General features: G+C 43.8%; 1 protein-coding gene across 5 annotated transcripts in view; it reads right to left on the bottom strand.

Moving 5' to 3' along the window:
* The window catches only part of LOC121272639 (latent-transforming growth factor beta-binding protein 1-like), a 754836-nt gene that overhangs the window by 502558 nt on the left and 226719 nt on the right, over positions 1 to 25559 (bottom strand). For 3 of the 5 annotated variants that reach the window (XM_041179326.1, XM_041179327.1, XM_041179328.1), the window contains exon 5: positions 2731 to 2952. In XM_041179326.1, the coding sequence (XP_041035260.1) occupies positions 2731 to 2952 (222 nt within the window). Of the gene's footprint in view, positions 1 to 2730; positions 2953 to 23976; positions 24292 to 25559 lie in introns of those variants that run through there. The other 2 variants (XM_041179329.1, XM_041179331.1) reach the window with 2 other exon arrangements.

The raw sequence follows: 25559 nt of genomic DNA, 5'->3' as shown, positions 1-25559 counted from the left end.
TGACGATAAATAGGTTTATTAAATGGTTCTTGTTAAGTGTTATTGTGCCTGGAAGCAAGTGGTCCTGTGCTTGGCTTCAGGAGCCTCATTAGCTGCCTGGCAATCTCTCCCAGGCTTGTTCTCCACAGTAACTGGACTGTTTAAAGTTGCCAGTTCAGTCCCTTCCTCAGAGTCCTACTTTCTATAATGAGTGTTTGTTACATCAATAAGCTTTCTACAATATATATATCCTTTTGTTTAGACAAATTTAAAATAATACAATCCCTTGCAGTCATCAATTGTAGCCCATCCTCTCAGCCAATTGTAGTCTACACTTCGCCACCCCTCCCCCCACCCAACCCCCTCAGTGCAGACATACTATCCACAGAATTCATTTAGACCTCCAATGACCACAGAACATTCTGGACTTGCCTCTTCACCCCAACTCAAAACTTTCCAGAGGTCAATTAAATAAGCAGTGAGCAGACTGAAGCTGCCCATCTGGTGAAGGCTGAAGGAATTCCCTTCAATGTTTTCCCCAGCTTTCTTGAATGCGAAGGAAGTTCAACTGGGAAGCCTGACTCGGGTGCCCATCCTTGGTGTGTGAGCCCGGGGAGCGGGTGTCACTGTAGAGGCATCACACAATGTCCTTAGCCACATATTCACTCCACCAGGGCTCAATGGATTCTGATCAGGAGCTGGAACCCTGGCTGATATTTCCCCTCCCTAGACCAGGGACCATAAAGTGTTCACCCTAGTTGAGATTAGCCAGTTTGACACAGCATGGGTATGAAATCTGGGTCCATCCTAATCAATAATTTATAAAATCATAGAATTGCAGTTTCATTACTGAGGAGTTCAGTAGGTCATTGTGACTGTTTGCACCAGTTTCAATCTCTAACTTCATCCTATTTCCTTACTTTTATTTCACTGTTCAATATTTTTCCTCTTTGTAATTCCCTTTTAGAGGCTGTGACTGACTCAGTTTCAGTTGCCATTTATGGTTATGCACTCCATATTCTGGAATGTTTCAGTTTTCTCTTTCCTTACCCAAATACATTTGTTTCCTGTCCACATCTGTACTTCCTGCCCAAGGCAGCCTTGTCCCTTTAATTGGATATCACCAAAATTTGATATTTATCTCTCTGTGACCATGCCCAAGTCAGCCAAATTGTTAACAAGAGAACAAGATCCCTGATGTCAGGAACTATCCACTTACTCCCTGTTTTTATCCTCAACCTTCAATTGCTGGGTCATTGAATCCTTTTAATCTTTACAACATATCTCCAGTGTGGCACTTCACCAATTTTTATTTAAAAATCCAAATATATTGAATTCACATTAATTCTTTGCTTCATTTGCTTTGTCAATAACTTAGACAAAGAATTTAATTAAATTAGTCAAGCTTGACCTGCCCTTTATAAATCTGAGCTGACTCTCCCTAATTGAGCCAAACTGTTTCCAAATGCACACTAATGCTATTGTACATTATGGTTTTTCACCAGTTTCTTTATAATCAACAGGAAATGAAAAATAAGACAGAAATGCTGGAAATATACAAGTTGATAAGTGGACACAAGGTTCATGTTTATGTTTTGGGAGAAACTCCTTTACCAGTACAGACAGTTAATGGGTTTAATAACTAGGGTCCCTGACTCCTGGACATTTCAACACATGACCTCCAAAATCCTGCCACTCAAACTCTCACAAACTCCTATTCCCAAACTCCCATTCCCAAATTCCATTTGACTCCCAGTCCCAAACTTCCACAAATTCCCATTCCCAAATTCCATTAGGCTCCCACTCCTAAACTCCCACTCCCAGCTCTGATATTTTTATAACAAATAAATAAAAGAGAAAAAAAACACAATTTGTTTTAAAGTCACTGTGATTTTCTCCTGGGTTGTTTGCAGGAGTGACTAGGAAATTAATCTTCAATTACTACAGACTAGGTTAATCTTAATAACCTACAAATAAATTTATAGCTAACAGAGTTGTGAACTGCTGTACAAACCACTGAAGATGGCTTAGTTCTAAAGCTGTTAAAGTGAGCATGGTAAATATTGCAAGACCATGTGAGTGTATTAGGGACAAACAGCTGTGGAATCAACGATAACGGCAAAATACTGCAGGTGCTGGAAATCTGAAACAAAAACAAAAAGTGCTGGAAATACTCAGCAGGTCTGGCAGCATCTGTGGAAAGAAAGACAGAGTTAATGTTTCGAGTCCATATGACTCTTCTTCAGAGCTCTGTAGAAGAAACATATGGACTCAAAACGTTAACTCTGTCTTTCTCTCCACAGATGCTGTCAAACCTGCTGAGCTTTTCCAGCAATTTTTGTTTTTGTCTGGAATCAATGAGTCTGACCCACAGAGAGATCCTGAACTTTCAGTGAACTATTTCAGTTAGGAGGAAGTCAGAAGCTTCATCAGTGCGAAACCAATATGTTTGACCGACTCACTGGGCACCAAGCCTGATATTGCTGCATTTGTCCTCTGCTTCATGTTGTCCGGGAGGTGGGTGAGATCCCAGGCAACAGATCACTGGGTTAAAATATAAACAGTTAGAACAGCAGGGAATGGAATGTTGGTGCAAGTGCATTCGCCATTTGCACCACGACATTGTCAACATTATTTTCAGCCCTATTTTATGCTGAAGTTTGAATCTAATATCAAATAACAATGCAGGATCACTGTTCCTTGCCAACACACAAAGAAACAACAATTTCTATTGTGAGCAGTTCCTCTTACTTTGGTTTGGAAGCTGTTGGTTGGAGAGAGGGAGAGTGTACACAGTTTCCACTCGAGGTTTATGAGCTGAGCCTGGGTCCCCTGTTGGTAAGCTGACGTTAACCTGGCTGCTGACAGACGGAATGGGGATCTGACAGAATTTTCCGGTGAACCCTGAAGGGCAGTGGCAACGGTCCTTTCGTATGCACACCCCTCCATTCTGGCATTGAAGCAAACAGAGAACTGGAGGAAAAGACGACAAGCAACGGTATTAGAAGCAAGTTAACTCCATCAGGAATAATTAAGTCACACTGAAGCTTATACTGCCCTCTTAGCTGGAAGCTGCTGACTCTTAGTGGGATACAGTTCCACAGAAAATGATGAACCTCCAGTCTCCCACTCAAAAAAGCCCTGACTCAGGGAGGCTACATATAGGAACAGGAGGAGGCCATTCAATCCCTCGAGCCTGTTCTACCATTCAATGAGATCATGGCTGATCTATGACCTAACTCCATGTTATGGGCTTTGCCCCATAATCCTTAATACCTTTGGTTAACAAAAATCTGTCAATCTCAGATTTCAAATGAACAACTAACCCAGCATCAAGAGAGTTCTAACCCTACACTGCCCTTTGTATATTGAAGTGCTTCCTAACTTGACTTCTGAAAGCTCTGGTTCTATTTTTTTAGACCCTGCCCCCTAGTCCTAGATTCTCCAACCAGCAGCAATAGTTTCTCTTTATTTGTCCTATCTGTTCTCTTTAATATCTTGAAAACTTTGATCAAATCTCCCCTTAATTTTCTAAGTTCTAAGAAATGAAACCTTGCTTTGTGTAAAAGCCTCTGCAATGAGCCGATACTGCAATTGCCACTCCCCTGGTACCCAGTGCCCCACAATCCAGGAGTCTCACTCCGATCTAGTTTGGTCTACAAACTATGCAGCTGAAACTAAAAGCTCTCAGGGAATTAGATTTGAAGCAAGGTTTCTCTGAGGAGATGAGAGTGTAGGAACCTTGCACAATGCACAGAATGATGCTGGACCCAGGGGGATTGTATAGAATTTCTGCAGTTTGAATGGAGGAGACTCAGCAGGCTGGCTGATATTTAACAGATGCTGCAGATATTATGAGAAGGAACAGTCACACCATGATTTTAAATTCTATAATACACATGGACAGATATATATTTAATATGTAGTAAGTGGAGGCTGATAGAAAACAGGGTAATAGTAAAACGGTAATAACTCAGTCAATCACACGCAAAACGATTTTCATCTCCACCAACAATAAAATCTCACGGATTCAGTTCAAGCAGTCTCAATCCAGATCCTAGCGTTTGAAGAACCATAGCTCAAAACTACTCCAAACTCAAGGACAAAGTGGCACTAAATAGGCAAACTCCTTCAATAAAGCTGCAAGGTGGCAGGTGTGAGAAATGGAAGCCTATAGAACAAGTAAAGCAGGTTATATGCTATTCTGAAGTTGGAACTAAGGCAGGTTGATGTGGCAGCTAAGAGTGCTCTCCAACATTATAGCGTGAGGCAATCACAAACAACATTAGCACTCCACAGGACTCCAATCTCAAATTCCAAATGATGCTCCTCTAACCCCATGCTGTACCTGTCCAGGGAATGTTTGATGGGGACGGTGTAGAGGGAGCTTTACTCTGTATCTAACCCCATGCTGTCCCTGTCCTGGGAGTGTTTGATGGGGACAGTGTAGAGGGAGATTTACTCTGTATCTAACCCCGTGCTGTACCTGTCCTGGGAGTGTTTGATGGGGACAGTGTAGAGGGAGATTTACTCTGTATCTAACCCCGTGCTGTACCTGCCCTGGGAGTGTTTGATGGGGACAGTGTAGAGAGAGCTTTACTCTGTGTCTAACCCTGTGCTGTCCCTGCCCTGGGAGTGTTTGATGGGACAGTGTAGAGGGAGCTTTACTCTGTATCTAACCCCGTGCTGTACCTGTCCTGGGAGTGTTTGATGGGGACAGTGTAGAGGGAGATTTACTCTGTATCTAACCCCGTGCTGTACCTGCCCTGGGAGTGTTTGATGGGGACAGTGTAGAGGGAGATTTACTCTGTGTCTAACCCTGTGCTGTACCTGTCCTGGGAGTGTTTGATGGACAGTGTAGAGGGAGCTTTACTCTGTATCTAACCCCATGCTGTCCCTGTCCTGGGAGTGTTTGATGGGGACAGTGTAGAGGGAGCTTTACTCTGTGTCTAACCCCGTGCTGTACCTGTCCTGGGAGTGTTTGATGGGGACGGTGTAGAGGGAGCTTTACCCTGTATCTAACCCTGTGTTGTACCTGTCCTGGGAGTGTTTGATGGACAGTGTAGAGGGAGCTTTACTCTGTATCTAACCCCGTGCTGTACCTGTCCTGGGAGTGTTTGATGGGGACGGTGTAGAGGGAGCTTTACCCTGTATCTAACCCTGTGCTGTACCTGTCCTGGGAGTGTTTGATGGACAGTGTAGAGGGAGCTTTACTCTGTATCTAACCCTGTGCTATACCAGTCCTGTGAGTGTTTGATGGGGAAAGTGTGGAGGGAGCTTTACTTTATATCTAACTCCATGTTGTACCTGACCTGGGAGTATTTGATGGGATATTGTAGTGATTTGAGATTTTCATTCTAGTTTCCAATTTTGTCATTTTGAACCTGGGTCCTGCAATATTTGAACCCTAAAGCACAATGAATAAGTGAAAAGCATCACAAGTCAGTAACTAAAAGCCCAATAATTACTGTAAATTATACCAGGGATGGGAAGTTATAATTATGAAGTCAAGCTTGAAAACTCGAAGGTTAAGGGACCATCTAATAAAAGGTTTCAGAATTAGGAAAGTTTCTCTGAGGGTTGATTGTGAAAGATGATTTTCATAGATTGCTGAATGAGTAAGAAGAACAGACTGAGGCTTATCACTTCAGGAACAGAGTGCAAGTTAGAATATTTTCACACAGGGAATGCTTTCCAAATTATAGAGCTATCATTTTATAGACAATTGGATAAGTGTTTGAAAAGGATGGACATAAAAGAACAGGGAAACAGAATGGAAAAGGGCTGCAGTGTGGCAGCACTGAGTTCGGAACAATGAGCTCTTTCTGTGCTGTAAAGAAAGGGAGATCCTTGATCACCAGCAGTGGTAGGAGCTGTAATTTGACATTCAAACACTTGCTGCACATTTAAGAATGTGTACAGGTTGTGAGGCGAGATTTGGGAGATTGTTTTTGTAAGTGCCTGGTGCCATTAGAAGGTGGAGCATTGTAATTTGGGAAGAATGCATTAAATTGTGATTAATTGCAGGAAATTAAATCAGGGCTTTGTGTTGCAAATAGCCATTTTAAACCCAGGGAATATTTAAATTATAACTCTTACCAACCACAGATCCTTAATTTTTTAATATAAATTTTTATATGATTTAAAAACTAGAATACAAGTCTATCTTGCTAGGATGGTCACAGCTCTAATACATTCCTATACTGCTTGCAAACTCTGAACATTGGTAACTCCAGGCAAGACATTATAGTCAATTTTTTAAAGACTCCACCCCAAAGGCCCCAGGAGTCAGCGAAATATTAATTGTGGTTCTAAGCCTCAGGGAAGAATCTCTCTCCTGTCGGTGGGGGAAGTGCAGGAGCGAGTGTGGGCCCCAATTGGGGGCTCAACGCCATTTTACATGGGCGGGCCAATTAAGGCCCCCCAAGCGTGACGGCTGCCAGGAAGCGCTATGCGATCCCTATGCGGACGGTGGGGGGAGATTCCCTCAGCCGAGAGTGCGCTCTTTCATGTATGCGCGCAAAAGAGCGCACTCATCTCACTGAGTCTAAGTGCTGCCAAATTTAAAAATGGTAAAGGTGCACAAACAAAATTTCCCTGACATGTCTCCTCATGTGACACTGTCACATGAGTTGGGACATGTCCATCACTTTAACTCAAACATTTATTACATTTTTAAAACCCCTCATGAAACCTCATTCTGCCCGTGGATGAGGTTTGATGCTTTCTCTATTCCCCGCCTCAGCTCCCGGCCTCCTCGCCAACCCTAAGGTTGGACGGGCAGGTCCATTAATTATGTCAATTACTTTTTAAATGGCCTCAATAGGCCATTGACAGGTCGGCAGGTGAACAACTGATTCGGCTGCACCCCCACTGATCTGAAAATTGGAATGAGGCGGGCCAACGTCGGGAGTTCTGCCCAACGTCATCCGGTGTCATTTTACGCGTCAGCGAGCAGGCCTCACCCACCACTCGCCAATCTAAAGATCCTGGCCTCAGAGTCAGAAGGTCCCAGACTCCTTTCTCATCATAGGCAACAGTTGTGATGATAAAATTGGCCTTATTGAGAGGACAGATACAAACATATGAAATAGGATCAGAAGTAGGCCATCTGGCCCCTCGAGCCTGCTCCGCCATTCAATAAGACTATGACTGATCTGGTTGTGTTTTGCATTCTACATTCCCACCTATCCCCGATAACCTTAGATTCCCTTGCCTAACAAGAAAGTATCTATCTCCACCTTAAAAATATTCAATGACCCCGTCTCCACCACCTTCTTAGGCAGAGTTCCAAAGTCGCATAATCCTCAGAGAGAAAACTATTCTCCCCATCTCTGTCCTAAAAGGGCGACCCCTAATTTTAAAACAGTGACCCCTAGCTCTGGACTCATCCACAAAAGGAAACATCCTTTCTAAATCCACCTTGTTGAGACCATTCAGGATCTTGTATACTTCAATCAAGTCACCCCTCACTCTTCTAAACTCCAGTGGAAACAAGCCCAGTCTGTCCAACCTTTCGTCATAAGACAACCCACTCATTCCAGGTATCAATCTAGTAAACCTCCTGTGAACCTCCTGCAATGTATTCACATCCTTCCTTAAATAAGGAGACCAAGGCTGTACACAGTATTCGAGATGTGGTCTCACGAATGCCCTGTATAACTGAAGCATAACACCCTTACTTTTATGTTCAATTCCTCTCAGAATAAAGGATAGCATTCCATTAGCCTTCTTGATTACGTGCTTTACCTGTATGCTAACTTTTTGTGACTCACACATGAGAACACTGAGATCCCTCTGTAACTCGGAATTCTTCAGTCATTCTCCATTTAAGTAATATTCTGCTTTTTTATTCTGACCAAAGTGAACAACTTCACATTTTCCCACATTATACTCCATCTGCCAGATTTTTGACCACTCACTTAACCTATCTATATCTGTCTGCAACCTCCTCATGTCCTCTTCACAACATACTTTCCTACCTATCGTTGTGTCATCTGCAAATTTAGCTCCCATGTCTTCACTTCCCTCATCTAAATCATTGATGTAAATTGTAAAAAGTTGAGACCCCAGCACAGACCCCTGCGGGACTCCACTTGTCATATCCTGCCAATCAGAAAAGGACCCGTTTATGCATACTCTCTGTTTCCTGCCAACCAGTCAAACTTCTATCCATGCTAGTATGTTACCCCCTACTCCATGAGCTTTTACCTTCCACAATAACCTTTGATGTGGCACCTTATCAAATGCCTTCTGGAAATCCAAGTACAGCATGTCTCCAGGCTCCCCTTTGTCAACAGCACATGTTACTCCTTCAAAAGAACTCCAATAAATTGGTTAAACATGATTTCCCTTTCACAAAACATGCTTACTCTTCTCAGTTACCTTGAGTTTTTCTAAGTGCCCAGCTATAACCTCTTAATGATCAATTCTAACAACGTCCCCATGACAGAGGTCAAGCCAGCTGGCCTATAGTTTCCTGTTTTCTGCCTCCTTCCCTTCTTGAATAGAGGGGTTATATTTGCTACTTTCCAGTCTAATGGAGCCTTTCCAGAATCTAGGAATCTTGGAAAATTAACACCAACCCATCTACTACCTCCTTAGCCACCTCTTTTAGGATCCTAGGATGAGTCCATCAGGACCTGGAGACTTGTCAGCCCACAGCTCCATCAGTTTGCTCAGTACCGCTTCCCAAGTGATTGTAATTTCACCAAGATCCTTTCTCCCCTCCACCTCCCGATGTACAGCTATTACAGGAATGTTTTTTATATCTTTTATAATGAAGACAGAAGCAAAATATTTGTTCATTTCATCTGCTATTTTCTTATTATCTCCTACTAGCTCCCAATTGTCACTCTATAAAGGACCAACACTCACTTTACTTACTCTTATCCTTTTTAAATACCTATAGAAACTCTTGCTATCCATTTTTACATTTTTAGCTAGCTTCCTCTCATACATACTCTGATTTCTTTCTCCTGATTAACCTTTTAGCCATTCACTGCCGTTCTTTATATTCTGACTAATCATCTGACCTGCCACTCATCTTTGCACATTATATGCTTTTTCCTTAAGTTCTATGCTTTCCTTAACTTCTTTAGTTAAGAATGAAGGGTCCTCCCCTTAGAATTGCTCTTTATAGTAAGAATGTACTTATTCTGTGTATTCTGAAATATCCCCTTAAATGTCTGTCACTGCTTCTCTGCTTATCCTAGCCTAGTATCCCAGTTCAACTTCAGCTATCTCAGCTTTCATGCCCACATAGTAGCCCTTGTTTAAGTTTAAAATACCAGTTTTAGACCCACTCTGCTCCCTTGCAAACCGAATGTAAAATTTATTCATATTGTGCTTGCTGCTACCTAGGGGTGCCTCTGAAGTCATTAATTAATCCTGTCACATTACATAATACCAAGTCTAATATAACCAGCTCTCTGGTTGGTTCCAGAACATGCTGCTGTAAGAAACTATCTCAAAAGCATTCTATGAACTTCTCAACCAGCCTTTTCCTGCCAATCTGATTTTTCCAGTTCATATGTAGTTTAAAATCACCCACAATTATTGCCGTCCCTTTATTACAAGCACACAATTTTTCTACTTGTATACTTTGTCCTACATTGTGGTTACTATTAGGGGGCCTGTAGACCCCTCCCACGAGTGATTTCTTTCCCCAACTATTCTTCATCTCTACCCAAATCAATTCTACAATCTGATTTCCTGAACCAAGGTCATCTCAAATGATTGCACCAATGCCATCCTTAATTAACAGTGCTACCCCTCCACCTTTACCTAGCTTCCTATTCTTCTGGAATGTCATTTATCCCTCAATATTCAACACCCAATCCTTGTCACCCTGCTGCCAGGTCTCCATTATATAGTGTACATAATATAACACAGTATAGTGAGTGGAAATGACATTGTTCTCTGCAGCTGTGAGCAAGAGTCCAAACAGCTGTGTTGCTTACTCAGTGCCAGAGCTCGGGATTTTTGCTCAGGGCTGGAAAGGAACTTACAGTTTATTTACGTCACTGTGCGCTATCAGTTCATTTACTTTGTTATGAATGCTATGAGCATTCAGATATAGAGCCTTTAATTTTCTCTTTTTGTTATCTTTGTAACATCTAGTCTTGACTATTGATGTATTCTTAGGTTTTTTCTCTCTGTCCCTTCCTGCTCTTCTCTGACACTCATTTCCCATATTTTTATTTTGCTCTCCTGCCTTGACTCCACCCTTTGATTTATTATATCCACCCAAACTTGATCCCTCGCCCTCCCCCCACCTTGTTTAGTTTAAAGCCCTCTCTACTGCCCTAGTTATGCAGCTCGCTAGAACACTGGTCCCAGCATGGTTTAGGTGTAGGCCATCCCAACGGTACAGCCCTGACTTGCCCCAGTTCTGATGCCAGTGTCCCATGAACCAGAACCCACTTCTGTCACACCAGTCTTTGAGCCATGCATTCATTTCCCTAATCTTATTTTCCCTATTCCAATTTTTACGTGGCTCAGGTAATAAGCTAGAGATTATTACCTCTGATGTTGTATTTCTTAATTTGGTGCCTAGTTCTTCAAACTGACCATGCAGAACCTCATTCCTCATCCTGCCTGTATCATTGGCACCTACATGCACCATGACAACTGGATCCACTTCCTCCAGCTGTAAGTTCCTCTCTAGCCCTGAGAGATGTCCCGAGACCTGGCACTGGGCAGGCAACACAGCTGTCTGAACTCTCACTCTCGGCTGCAGAGAGCAGTGTCAATTCCCCTCACTATACTATCCCCTACGACCACTAAATTCCTTTTTGCTCCTCCCACTTGAACAGTTTCCATGGTGCCATGGCTAGTCTGCTCATCCACCCTGCAGCTCTCGCTTTCGTCCGGATAGCTAGCAAACACCTTGTACCTGTTTGACAATTTCAAAGTCTGAGGCTTCTTCACAACTATCTGCTCAGTCCCTTTACCTGCCTTCCTAATGGTCACATCCTCCTGTCCCTCACCGCTGTCCAAAACAGATGATGCTGTCCTAAGAGATGTGACTTTCTAATAGAACAACGTGTCCAGGTATTTCTCCCCCTCCCTTATGTTGCGCAGTGTCTGCAGTTCAGCTTCCAGATCAATAACCCTGATCTGGAATTCCTCTAGCTGCTTACACTTTCTGCAGATGTGTTTGCCCTGAATTGCCTTGGCACCCAGAAGCTCCCACATTCCACAGCTGCAACATTAAAAGGTAGGACAGGGGTTATGCTTTTTAGTTAATTTAACTACTTTCTTAATTAACTTAGAATAATTCCTAGGTGTACTACAATTTATTGTGCTTATTGAAAGCTGGTACCACCTACAACTAAAAGTTGTACATTACTTAATTACACAATTATGTGTTTTAGTATTTATTTTGATTATTTTATTTATTTTATTTTAATGCCTCTATTAAAAAAGCCTAAGATACTATATGCTTTATTAACTGTTCTCTCAACATGCCCTGGCATCTTCAATGACTTATGTACATGTACACTGAGGTCCCTCTGTCCCTGCACCTCCTTTAGAGTTTCTCCCTTTACTTTATACTGTCTCACCGTATTTTTCCTGCCAAAATGAATCACCCCACACTTCTCTGCATTGAAGTTCATCTGCCACTTGTCTGCCCAATTCACCAACATGTCCTTTTGAAGTTCAAGACTATCCCCATCACAGTTGACAACGTTTCCAATCTTTGTATCATCTTCAAATATTGAAATCCTTCCCTGAACACCACAGTCTAGGTTATTATCATATATCAAGAAGAGGAAGGGTCCCAACACTGACCCCAGGGGAACTTCACTGCAAACCTTCCTTCAATGTGAAAAACAACCATTTATCACTTCTCCCTGTTTCCTGTCACTCAGCCAATTTCTTATCCAAGTGCCTACTTTTCCTCTTATATCATGAGCTAGAATTTTGCTCACAAGTCTGTTGTGTGACACTGTATCAAATGCCTTTTGAAAATCCATATACACCACATCAACAGCATTGCCCTTATCAACCTTCTCTGTTACCTCCTCAAAAAACTCCAGCAAGTTAGTTAAACATGATTTTCCGTTAATGAATCTACGCTGGCTTTTCTTAATTATCCTGCACTTGTCTACGTGACTATTGATTTTATCCTTAACTGTAGTTTCCAGAAGTTTCCCTGCCACTGAAGTCAAACTGACTGGTCTGTAGTTGCCGGCTTTATCCTTGCACTCCTTTTTGAACAAGAGTGTAACATTCGCAATTCTCCAGTCCTCTGGCACCACCCCTGTATCTAAGGAAGACTGGAAGATTATCACTAGCGCCTCTGCAATTCCCACATTCACTTCCCTCAGAACCCTTGGATGCATCTCATCTGGTCCTGATGCTCTATCTATTTTAAGTAAAGCTAGCCTTTCTAACACCTCCTCCTTCTCAATTGTAAATCCTTCTAGTATACCAGTTATCTCCTCTCTCACTTTGGCCTGGGTAACATCTTCCTTTGTAAAGACAGATGCAAAGTAGTCATTTAATACCATTTCCCCTGCCTTCAGGTACAAATCTCCTTTTTTATCCCTTAATGGTCCTACTTTTTCTTTTACCACCCTTATAGAAGGCCTTGGGATTCCCTTTTTTGTAAGCTGCCAGTCTCATTTCATGCTCTCTCCTTGCTTTCCTTATTAGTTTTTTCACTTCCCCTCTGTTCCTTCTATATTCAGCCTGATTCTCTATTGTATTTTCTATCCAACTACTGTCGTACGCGCACTTCTTCCTTTTCATCTTCATCTCCATCTCTCTCGTCATCAAGGGCACCCTGGATTCTTTTTGTCCTACCTTTCCCCTTCAAGGACATTGCCTGCAATACTTATTCTTTGAAGGTGGCCCATTGTTCAGCCACTGCCTTTCCTGCTAACATTTGATTCCAACTCACTCAACTCAGATGCATTCTCGTCCCATCAAATTTGGCTTTCCCCCAATTAATTATCCCCGCTCTGGATTGTTTCTTGTCCTTTTCCATGGCCAACCTAAACCTTATAATACAATGGTCACTGTTCCCTAAATGCTCTCCCATGATATTTGATCCACTTGGGTCAACTCATTCCCCAGAACTAGGTCCAACAGTGCCTGCCCTTTCTTAGGACTGGAAATATACTGTGGCAGAAAACTATCTTAAACACATTTCCAGGAATTCTTGCCTCTCTTGTCCCTTTGCACTATCCCTATCCCAGTCCATATTTGGATAATTGAATTCCCCCATTATAATTACTCTATAATTCTTGCACTTCTCTGTAAATTCTTTGCAAACTTGTTCCTCTACATCCCTTGCACTAGTGGGTGGTCTGAATACTACACCGATCAATGTTAACTTTTTTCACTCCTTACCTCTAGCCATAGAGATTCCACCCTTGACCCCTCTGGAACATCCTCTCTTTCCAGTAATGTAATGCCATCTTTAAATCAATGCTGCCATTCGCATCACCAACACCACCCCCCCCCCCCCACCTCAAACCTTTTCTTCCTTTCCTGTCTCTCCTAAACACCCAGGAATATTTAACACCCAGTCCTGCCCTTCTTTAAGCCAGGTCTCTGTTATAGCAATAATATCATAATTCCATTTGTCAACCTGTGCCTGTAGTTCACCAATCTTACTAACCACACTCTGTGCACTCACATACATGCACATTAACCCTGAGTGAAGCATTTTTTACTCTCCCCCTTATTCTGACCCCATCTAATGACTTACTATTGCCTACTCCAATTGTACCAAACTCTCCAAGTATTCTACTTGCCTTGATACTACCCTCTGATGTATCCTCCTTATCAGTTAATATTTCTCTACTTCTCTCTGCCAGTTTTCCTCCTCTCCACTCTGAATTTCCACACAGGTTCCCAATTCCCTGCCAATCTAGCATAGACCATCCCCAATAACACCAACAACACCCACCCCCGCCCCCCCCCCTCCACCCCTGGCCCCCACCCCCGCCACCATGACAACATTAGTCCCAGTTCTGTTAAGGTGTGACCCGCCCTTCTTGTACAGGTCTCACCTGCTCCAGAGCCAGCCCAAATGCCTCAGAAATCTAAAGCCCTCCCTCCTACTCCATTTCTCCAGCCAGGGTGTTGAACTGCTCAACCTTCCTATTCGTATGCTCACTAGCAGGTAGCACTGGGAGTAATCCCGAGATTACTGCTCTTGAGGTCCTGCTTTTTAATTCCTTTCCTAACTCCCTAAAATCTGCTTTCAGGACATCATCCCTTTTCCTACCTATGTCATTGGTCCCAGTGTGGACCACAGCCTCTGGCTGTTCACCCTCCCCCCCTGCAGCTGCTCTGTGACGTCCCTAACTCTGGCACCAGAGAGGCAACAGGCCATCCTGGAGTCATGCCTACAGCCACAGCAATGTCTGTCTGTTCCCCTAACTTTGGAACCCACCTCCACTTTAGTACTTTTACTCTTCCTCCTCCCCTCCTGTGTAGCTGAGCTACCTGTGCTGCCCCGAACCTGGCTCTTGCTACAGCCTTCTGTAGCTGAGCTACCTGTGCTGCCCCGAACCTGGCTCTTGCTACAGCCTCTGAGGAACCACCTTGCTCACCAGTATCCAAAATGGAAAGGCAGTTACAGAGCGAGATAGCCTCAGGTGATTCTTGCACTACCTGCCTGTTTCCCTTAGATATACTGGCGGTCAACCATTCCCTCTCTACCTGTGTACTTATTAGCCGCATTGTAACCACCTCTCCAAACTTGCTATCCCCATAATCCTCAGCTTTGCAGATGCCCCAGACTGACTCCAGCCGCTGCTCAAGTTCCACAACTGGGAGCTCAATTTTTCACAGCTGGTGACACTTTCGGCAGATGTAGTCACAGAGGGCACTATGTGCTTACACAAGGGCACTATGTGCCTGCACAACTTCCCACATCCTGCAGGATGCACATTCCACATGGCTGAGCTGCACTGACATACCTTAAACTTTACATAGTGTTGACTGCAGTAAGATATAATACAATAACTCACCTTCACTCACCAATCATCGCCTCTGTGCCAAGTCCAGAAAGACCTATATTTAACAACCAATCAACTTATGTGACGTCACTTTTAGATTTTATCTGTAAACTCTCGGTTCTCTCTCTGCTCCTTTATGGGCTCTTGTCATTCTCAATCAGATTCTTCCCCTACAGCAAAGAACAGGCCAGCTACTGGAGGCAGAGGAAAAATAGAAAAAGAAAGGAACAGCTCCTTCCTTGCTTCACTGAACTCCCTCTCTCACCAAACTCCAACTTAAGCACCAGAGCAGCACTCTAGTGTAGACAAGGCAGCACTGAGGAAGGCCTGTTTTTATGCTCCCTTATTCAAGCTTCTCAAAACCAGTTTAAGTCAGTTATCCATCTGCCCCCACGTAAGAGGAAATGCCACAGCCACACAGGAGGAAACACCCCTCCGGCACCGGGGGAAATGCCCCTCCTGCACTGGGGGAAACACCCCTCCGGCACCGGAGGAAACGCCCCTCCGGCACCGGGGGGAAACGCCCCTCCGGCACCGGGGGAAACGCCCCTCCGGCACCGGGGGAAACGCACCTCCGGCACCGGGGGAAACGCCCCTCCGGCACCGGGGGAAACGCCCCTCCGGCACTGGGGGAAACGCCCCTCCCGCACCGGGGGAAACGCCCCTCCAGCACTGGGGGAAATGCCCCTCCTGCACATGGGGGAAACGCCCCTCCTGCACATGGGGGGAAATGCCCCTCCAACATTGGGTGAAATGCCCCTCGTACACTGGGGGAATATCCCCCACACATTGGGGGAAAAGCCCGTCCCACACTTAGGGAAGCGCCCCCCATGTACTGGAGAAATGCCCCTCCCACATTGGCTGAGCAGTAAATCTAGCTCAGGAGAGGATGAGAGGCTGGGTATCATGTATTATTCTGCAGTTTGTGATTGACTTGGCTATGTGTGGCACACCAATATTTTGGATCATGCTCTGTAGATTTTGTGGCAGGACTGGGGAGTGGGAGCACCATGGAATCTGATAAGTTTCAAGGTCATTGTGTGATTGAAAAGGAGCAGAAGCTTCTCTCTCAATAAGCAGAGGAAATCGGACACCAGGACAGCAGCAAGATTAACCGGTGGAAAAGCAAGGGCAAATAGCCCCTGCATTCACTTCAGGAAAATATATATGCATGAAATTGGAATTAAATTTGCTTCTATGTATACAACGCTCTGAATGAGCACATGGAGACTGATGGATTAATCAATGTTTGCCAGAAACCAGACACAGCAGAGTGTGATGATGCCTCAATCTTACAAACTCTTCCCACCGGCCACGTATTATCTCTTCTATTCTCTCCCAAAGATCCTGATCTGGCTAGAGCACAGTTAGAAGGAAAGAACTTGCATTTATATAGCACCTTTCATAACAGTAGTGATAACTCCTCTGCTCTTCTTTGAAATGGGATGTTTTACATCCACTCGAGAGTTTAGATAGTGTCTTCACTTAATAGCTCACCTGATAGACAGCCCCTCCACCAGTGTAGCATACCCTCAATACTGTATTGGAATGTCAGCCTAGATTATGTATTCAAATCTCTGGCGTGGAGCTTGAACCCATAATCTTTTGCCTCAGAGGTGACAGTGCTGCCCATTGAGCCAGGGATGGCACTCATTCTAAAGAGCCTGGCTGGCACTTCACTCAAGTAGCCAATCTGAAAGTGTTGGCGATGGTGAGAGAAAGAACATCAGAGCACAACTCAATGCTGCCTTCATTTAACAGCCACAGAATGGATTGCCAGGTTTGGATCTCAGGAGCAGTTGCTATACACTTCAGATTAAGCTGCATCATCAGCCTGCCACAATCCAACTGCAAAACCAAACTTGTTTCACACACTAATACTTTCAATTTTCTTTTAAACACAGGGTGTGCTGGGTAATGAAAAGCTTCAATTGGACCAAAGATTTAGAAGAACTCAGGGAGCAATAACTCAGCAATATAATAGCAGAGCCAGACTTCCCAGATGGACTAGAAACGGATAGAACAGGAGATGGAAATGTAGCTTAGGGAGTGATTTGACCTTACAAAATACTGGGATATATCCAGGGGTCTTTAATATATCAGCAACAGACTCTTAAGGTTCATTGACTGACACTAACCTGACTGAATTAAGCACCGGCTATTTATTGTAAAAATAATAACAACCTTGACATGAAGTACTTTGTGTAGGAAAAGTTGGAAATAGCTAGGGAATGTTACAGGAATCACTCGGGAAGATGCTAAATACCTGCCTGGCTGATAAAATAAGCTACCAGACACTAAATAACCCAGATAGAGACACCTTTATAGTTCACGCTGTCATCTATCTAAAATCACTTGCACATTGTAGGTTTGGAAACAGGTTTTTCCTTTGCTCCCTCCCACCTTAACCCAGCCTTCAGTAAAAATTCTGAGACTCTCTGCATTGTTCAGAGATTTGCTCAGCAACAAGGCTCAGGCCAGATCCCAGTCTGGACTAAGTTACATGGTCACAGTTGAGAAATGAAGCTTCTGTATCAGTGAGTTTGGGAGGGCAGTGGCTGATGATTGCTCACAGATAGGAGTTGACCTAAGACAGAATCAAACTCAGTCAAATAGCTTGCTGTACTCTGCCTTCAGTCTCACAAATAGATGGTTAAGGTGGTAGAAAAATCTCCACTTTGGAGTGAACTGCAACCCAGTAAAGATAGTGTTTTCAGGAGTAGAGAGAAATAGCAATAAATGGGGAATATTCTGTATAAGGAGACAGATTTGTCTGAATGGATAATTCCACTGTCAATTGAGTGAGGTAGAGTTGGTGTTCAACACACGGCATCATGTGCTTCTCCCTGTATGTCAATCTCCTTCCTATCTCCTCTCTTAAGTTGTGTTTTGTTATTGATGTCCTGGTGTAGTTCCTCTGGGACAAATACATCTCCTTTTAGGGTTCACTTCCTCAGTTAAGTTTAGTTTAAGCTAATTTTGGAAGTTTTGGACATCCAACCAATGATTCAAAAGTGATAAATGTAATGTTGCAAGCAAACAGGAGCAAGATAACTGGCTCTCATTTCCTGAGTGCAATCCTGAAGTATGGCAGGTCAGTCATACAACTTGGCCTGAACTGTATGAGCATATTACCCTCATCCCCGTCACTAGGGAGACCCTTGTCAACATCTAAAAGTCCGAGCAACAGTTCTACTTTTATCTGTTCCACCCAGACACTGAAAAATGGATCTATGAACACGCATGACACTGATACAATTATCTACATCCACAAATGTATGCCCCAACCACCCTACCCCAAAAACCCACCACCACTCCACCCCAAGACGATGCTGTAAAACTAGATGCAATTTCTCCAAATTAAGGATAACACCTTTCACTTTTCACTTACAGCAAAATTGATTGGAGTGTGACCTCAACAGAATGCTGGGTGTTTGGTGAGTTGAGGGAGTTAGGTGAGGAGGGTAAGGAGGTGCTCCATTGCTTTTTCTAACTTTTTCACCCTGTAGCAATTGCTGTTTAATCCACTGCAAGGAAAAAAGCTAGCTATTTGGTGTGTATCTGATTAGTAGTTAAGGTCTATTCTATTCCTAGGGTTTAAAATGGTACGGGAACTTGTGGTAAGGATATTAAAATACATAAAGTTAAAATATATAATTGAATAAAATAATTAAGTAGATAATTAAAACACATTAAGGATGGCAGAATAGGTGACGCGTCTCAGCTGCAGCATGTGGGAGCTCCTGGATGCCACTGTGATCCACAGCAAACACGTCTACAGTAAGTGTTTGCAGCTTGGGGAGTCTTGACCTGGAGACCGAGCTTCAGGCACCGTGACATATCAAAGAGGGGTAAAGCTACCTGAACAATTTGTACAGGAGGTGGCCACACCCCTTCTCATTTAGAAAGCGGTCAGGGACAGGAGGGTGTGACTGCAGCTGAGGCAGGTAAGGGGACCCAGAGGGCAGGAGTGCAGGAGCCTCAGCCTCTACAATTGTCCAACAGGTCTGAGGTTCTTTCGGCTTGTTTGGATGAGAGTGGGGGCTACAGAGCGGATGAGCTGACTGACCGTGGCACTGTGGTACAGGAAGCCATTCAAGTTGGGGGAGCAAAAAGGAATGTAGTGGTGGCAGGGACAGTAAAGTGAGGGGGAATTGACACTTTTTCTGCAGCAAAGAGCGAGAGTCCAGACAGCTGCATTGCCGCCCAGGGGCAGGTTTCGGGACATCTGCTCAGGGCTGGAGAGGAACTTACAGTGGGAGGGGTAGGATCCAGTTGTCACGGTCCATGTAGGCACCAATAACGTTGCAGGATTAGGAAGGAGGTTTGATATAGTCAGGATGAAGAGCTAGACACCAAATTACAAAGCAGAGCCTCAAAGTTAATAATCTCTGGTTTAATACCTGAGTCACAGGCAAATTGGCATAACGTAAATAAGGTTACAGATGAACATGTGGCTCAAGGGCTGATGTGAGAGAAGTAGGTTCCAGTTCTTAGGGCACCCGGCACCAGTACTGGGGAAAGTGGGGACTGTACCTGAACTGTACTGGGGCTGGTGTTCCAGCAAACAGCATAACTACAGAAGTAGAGAGGGTTTTAAACTAAATAGTGGGGACAAGGGATCAAATTTGGGAAGATGTGGTAAATAAAAGAATAGAGACAAGGCAAGAGAGAAACGTATTAATATGTAAGGCCACATCAAGAGTACTGTGCACACTATTGGTCTCCTTATTTAACGAAGGATGTAAAGGAATTGGAAGCAGTTCATGAAGGTTTTCTAGACTAAGACCTGGAATAGAGAGGGGGTTGTCTTATGAGAAAGGGTTGGGCAGGCTAGGCTTGTATCCGCTGGAGTTCAAGAGTAAGAGACAACTTGATTGAAACATATAAGTTCCTGAGTGGTCTTGACAGGGTGGATGTGGAGAGGATGTTTCCTCTTGTGGGACAATCTAGATCTAGGGGTCACTGTTTAAAAATAAGGGGTCACTCATTTAAGACGGAGATGAGGAGGAATTTTTTCTCTCAGAGGGTTGTGAATCTTTGAAACTTTCTTCCTTAAAAGGCAGTGGAAGCAGAGTCTTTGAATATTTTTAAGGCAGATGTAGATAGATGCTTGATAAGCAAGGGGGTGAAAGGGTATCGGGGGTAAAAATGCCAAACAATTCTAGGCCAGTTAGTCTTACATCAGTGGTGAGCATATTAGTAGAATCAATCCTGAGAGATCGGATTAACTGTCATGTGGAAAGGCATGGACTAGTCGGGGATGGTCAGCATGGATTTGTTAAAGGAGGGTCTTGCCTCACAAATTTCATTGAATTCTTTGAGGAAGTGACAAGAAGGGTTGATGAAGGTAGTGCAGTGGATATCGTGTACGTGGATTTTAGTAAGGCATCTGATAAGGTCCCACAGTAAAAGCCCATGGGATTCAGGCTAATGTGGCAAACTGGATAAAAGGTCGGCTTTGTAACAGGAAACAAAGGGTAATGGTTGTTGGATGCCCTTGTGAACGGAAAGCTGTCTCAAGTGGTGTTCCACAGGGCTCAGTGTTGGGACCTTTGCTGTTTGTGTTATATATTAACGATTTGGACGTGAATGTGGGGGGCACGATTGGGAAATTTGCAGATGAGTAGTGGATAGTGTAGAGGATAGTCATAATCTCCAAAACGATATAGATGGGTTGGTGGAGTGGGCGGTAAAGTGGCAGATGGATTTTAACATAGAAGTGTGAGGTCATACATTTAGGGAGGTCAAACAGTTACAGGGATTACATAATAAATGGGAATATACTAAGAGGGGTAGATGAAGTGAGAGATCTTGGCGTACAAGTACACAGGTCCCTGAAGGCAGCAGTTCAAGTAGACAAGGTTGTAAAGAAGGCATATGGAATGCTCTCCTTCATTGGCAGAGGTATAGAATATAAAAGTAAGGATATAATGTTGGAATTGTATAAAACACTGGTGAGGCCACAACTGGACTATTGTGTACAGTTCTGGTCACCACATTACAGGAAGGATGTAATAGCTCTGGAGAGAGTGCAGAGGAGATTTACAAGAATGTTGCCAGGGTTAGAAAAGTGTAGCTACGAGAAGAAATTGGTTAGGTTGGAGTTATTTTCCTTTGAACAAAGGCGGCTGAGAGGTGACTTGATTGAGGTGTACAAAATTATGAGGGGAATAGATAAAGTGGACAGGATAAAATTATTTCCCTTGGTGGAGAATTCTAGAACCAGGGGACATAGATTCAAGATAAGTGGCAGAAGGTATAAGGGGGACATGAGGAAGAGTTTTTTTTTACACAGAGGGTAGTGGGTGTCTGGAATTCACTGCCCAAGTTGGTGGTAGAGGCAGAAACTCTAAACTCTTTTTAAAAGTACCTGGAACTGCACCTTAAGTGCTGTAAGCTGCAGGGCTATAAGCCGGATGCAGGAAGGTGGGATTAGAAAGGGCACCTGGATGTCCTGGGGCTGGCATGGACAAGATGGGCCGAATGGCCTCCTTTTGTGCTGTAACTTTTCTAAGGTTCTGTGGGTAGATGGGAATGTGGAGTTGAGGCTACAATCAGATCGGTCATGGTCTTATTGAACAGTAGAGCAGGCTCGAGGGGCTGAGTGGCCCACTGCTGCTCCCAGTTCGTATGTTTGTATTTAAGAAACTCCAGTCAATCTGTAGTGCCTCTGACAATGCAGGTCATAGTGCAGTCTCCAAGTGAATTAAACAGGATTCGAGCTTGGGAGAATTAGGTGAGGTTCCAGTTTGGGGCAACTGGGTGGGGTTTGAGTTTGGGGCAACTGGACAGGATTCCAGTTTAGGGCAATTGGGACACGTTTCAGTTTGGGGGAATAGGGTGGGGTTTGAGTTTGGGTGAATTGAGAGGAGTTTGAGTTTGGGTGAATTGGGCGGGGTTTGAGTTTGGGGGAATAGGGCAGGGTTTGAGTACGAGTGAATTGGGCGGGGTTTGAGTTTGGGTGAATTGGGTGGGGTTTGAGTTTGGGTGAATTGGGCGGGGTTTGAGTTTGGGTGAATTGGGTGGGGTTTGAGTTAGGGTGAATTGGGCGGGGTTTGAGTTTGGGTGAATTGGGTGGGGTTTGAGTTAGGGTGAATTGGGCAGGGTTTGAGTTTGGGTGAATTGGGCAGGGTTTGAGTTTGGGTGAATTGGGCGGGGTTTGATTTGGGTGAATTGGGTGGGGTTTGAGTTTGGGTGAATTGGGCGGGGTTTGAGTTTGGGTGAATTGGGCGGGGTTTGATTTGGGTGAATTGGGCGGGGTTTGATTTGGGTGAATTGAGCGAGGTTCCAGTTTGTAAAATTTGGGCAGGTTGGAGTTTGTAGGAATTTGGCATGGTTTTAGATTTGGGGAATTGGATGGGGTTCGAGTTTGGGGTCATTGGACTGGGTTACAGTTTGGGGGAATATTTGGAGCAGGGAGTGCTGAGATATTTTGATTCCCATTTTCAGGTCAGAGATTGAATCCAGGGCTGGGGTTTTCTGGCCTTGCCACAGTGACAGTTGTAATGAGCCATTCAAATCTCCATTGACTTTGGCCTGAGGGGGGCAGAAAATCACACTCCTTATCTTTGTTTCTGTTATAATCTTCCCATGTCCACATTCATGTCGGGAATGCTCTATGTAAACTTGCCACACTGTAATTACTCTTCTTGCCACTGGGGGAAATGTAATCACAGTGTTACACGTTTACACAAGCTCTTTCCAACAGCTCCTTCCTCATCGTGGATCTATTCGGCGAGAGCTGTGGGAAATGAAACAAATTAATGTTTACAGTCAGTGACAGGATTGTGTTCTCCGGTCATGTCAGACAGAGGTTAGAGGGAGTGAAACTCGCTTCTCCACACTGCCCTTCAACATGCTGCAAACCACAAGTTTCAGGCAGAGCCCTTTTGACGATTTTCATTCTGTAAACAATCTCTCTCCCTACGGGCTAATTGCTCCAGTTTGCTGAACGATTGGCCAAGTGTGCGTCAGAATCATCCTCAAGGGAAGAGGTTGGATCCTGTACAATCCTTCATCTTAATAATTATTTTGTTTTTAAAAAGTGAAAACTATGCACGCCTCTTAAAAGGGCATCACTGCCCAAAGTGTCCACCCGAATAATCCTGGCTTCGCACTATATAATATGCCACAATCATGAGCACTGCACACACTTTAAGTTGTAATATTATCCTAACATGCGACTGTATCAAGGCAGCAGCAACACTGCTGTGACCAGTCATTGAATAGAGGAGAAATACAACTGAACACTGTCACTATGGGAGTTGCTGATTAACATGGAGATGTAGAAAAGAGTTAATAGTTAATGGTTTCTTAATAGTCGATTGGGTGGAAAATACTCTGCATTAATCACACTTCCTTCCCTCTCTCTCTCCACCCTAAAAGCAACCAATTTCTTAAACAAAAAAGAGCAAAGACCATATGTCAACATAAGACCAAACTAATCACTTGTCAAAGCTGAGTCACAAAGTGCCTGATACCCATGGTGATCCGACATCAACATCATAAATAAGACACACAGAATCCTGGCTCTGTTCCCAGGGAGTTTCTTTTAAATATGGAACGTCAGAGAAAATTACATTCATTGTTTACAAGAAAAAAATTACTGAATATCTCAACAGGTCTGTAAATCGCTTGTTTATATCCATCACCCTCTGTTCTACTGATCGTTAGCACCGCAGAAATGCAGAGAGAAGACTTCCTCCTACCCGCTCTGAAAAGGATCTTTGCAAAACCTCTACAAAGTTTTAAGTTACAGCTCAACTTAGAAGAAGTAGGAGTGGGGGAGAGAACGGGACAGGATCTGGAATGAAACACAAAAGAAAATTCTCTTCCACACAAGCTACAATGGAAACATTTTTTTTCCCTCATCTGTAAAATAAATCAAACTGCACAGTCCCATCTGCGCAGGCACATGGAGTAAATTACATCGAGAAGTCCATTGAGCTCGGGAAAGCTTCATAAAACTCCCTTTTCCCCCCCTCCTGTTTCAAATAGGTTTTTAGTTACTCACACACTCGGAATCCAGTCTTGGCTGTGTCGGAAGGGCTACTGTCACTGTAAACCGTTGTAATATTGCCCTTTTTACAGCGGTTCTCGCAGTGTCCAGCCTCACACTTCAGTTTACAGACCGTAGGTGTGAAGAGAACCTTGATCTTCCCAACCTCAGCAATTTGATTAAACACGGGTGACATGAACAGAGCACAGCACCAAAGAGCCAGGAGCAGCTCGGAATCCATTGGGGTCCCTGAAGGTTCAGAACCCCGACCAGTCCAAGGAGGAAACTGAAGCTCAAGCTAACGCAAAGAATATCTTAAAATCTCCACAGGGTTTGTGATCCTTTGTATGGGAGTTTAATTGAATGCAGCATATTGAGTATACACTGGGACAGAGTCCAAACATATACTTTATGAGGGGTAACAGACATCGCAGCCTCTGAGTTAACCCAGTAAAGGTCTATCCCTGATACACTGCGTGGCATCAAAACTCAACACAATTACTGACTGACAGAAGGCAACTGCACAAAAATTAAAATCAGGTTTTATTATGAAAGTAAATCCTGTTTTGTGAGGTGAAACACAGTCCAGCTTTACTTGAAAGGTGCTGGTTCCAGGCCAAAATGCACAACACAGACTCAGACACAGTGGGAGGGGTAGGGAAGAGGGGGGAGGAGAGGAGAGAACAGAGTGAAGGGGAAAGGAGAGAGGAGAGGAGGAGAGGAGGAGAAGAGAGAGAAAGAAAGGAGGACAGAAGAGAATGGAGAGGCAAGGAGGAAAGGAGAGAGGGAGAAAGAGAGGAGAGAAGAGAGAAGGGGAGAGTAGTGGAGGGGGAAAGAGGAGTGCAGACTGGAGAGTAGAGGAGGAGGAGATATGGGGATAGAAGTGATTTGGATTAGTTTGAGAGACAGGATGTTTGATAAGGGAATCACGCCATACAAACACAATTTGAGAGGTGTGCCATTAACCAATATCTGAACAACATGCTTTGGCCTAATGATGTTGAATTATTCCAGCAGTAGCAGATCTCTCATGGTGCTGCTCACAAGTTGGGGCTGTTCTGTTTTATTAGGGTGGGAGTATTATACTGAGCACAAAATGTCTACTGTTAGATTTGATTCCGTGATTGTGCTAATAGCAACACTAACAATCAATTTAATTTAATCACTTGAGCTTGTAATGGGCTCATTTATGCTTGCTAGAAGTGACATACATTCAAACGCAGGGGCTTGTTCGCTGCAAACAAAAGGAATACTTTCAAGCCCTGTGCCAATTTTGAATTACCCGGAAGCACAGGGAGCCTATAGTTCTCCGTCGCTTTTTTAATGGCAATGCCTTGTCCAATCATAGTTGATTGCCAATCAATCAACATCCTTTTCTCCTGTAGTATAAATTGCAGAGATCGCTTGAAATTTGACATTCTTGCATTTGTCCTGATGAGTGCAAGATGAAAACCTTCGGCAACATGTCTCTCTTTCCAGCAATACACAAAGTATTTTTCTGCTGTAAAATGCAGCTGTCTTTAATTTAGCCTGTCCCTTTAAAGCTGGAAGCAAAGAGCCGTATGATGTATTCCCTATTCAGTCTGTCCTATTGAAGG

Source organism: Carcharodon carcharias, chromosome 34 (genome assembly GCF_017639515.1).
Source record: "Carcharodon carcharias isolate sCarCar2 chromosome 34, sCarCar2.pri, whole genome shotgun sequence".
Lineage (NCBI taxonomy): Eukaryota > Metazoa > Chordata > Chondrichthyes > Lamniformes > Lamnidae > Carcharodon > Carcharodon carcharias.
Note: the sequence above shows the minus strand (reverse complement) of the source record. Positions and strands in the feature narration are given on the sequence as shown.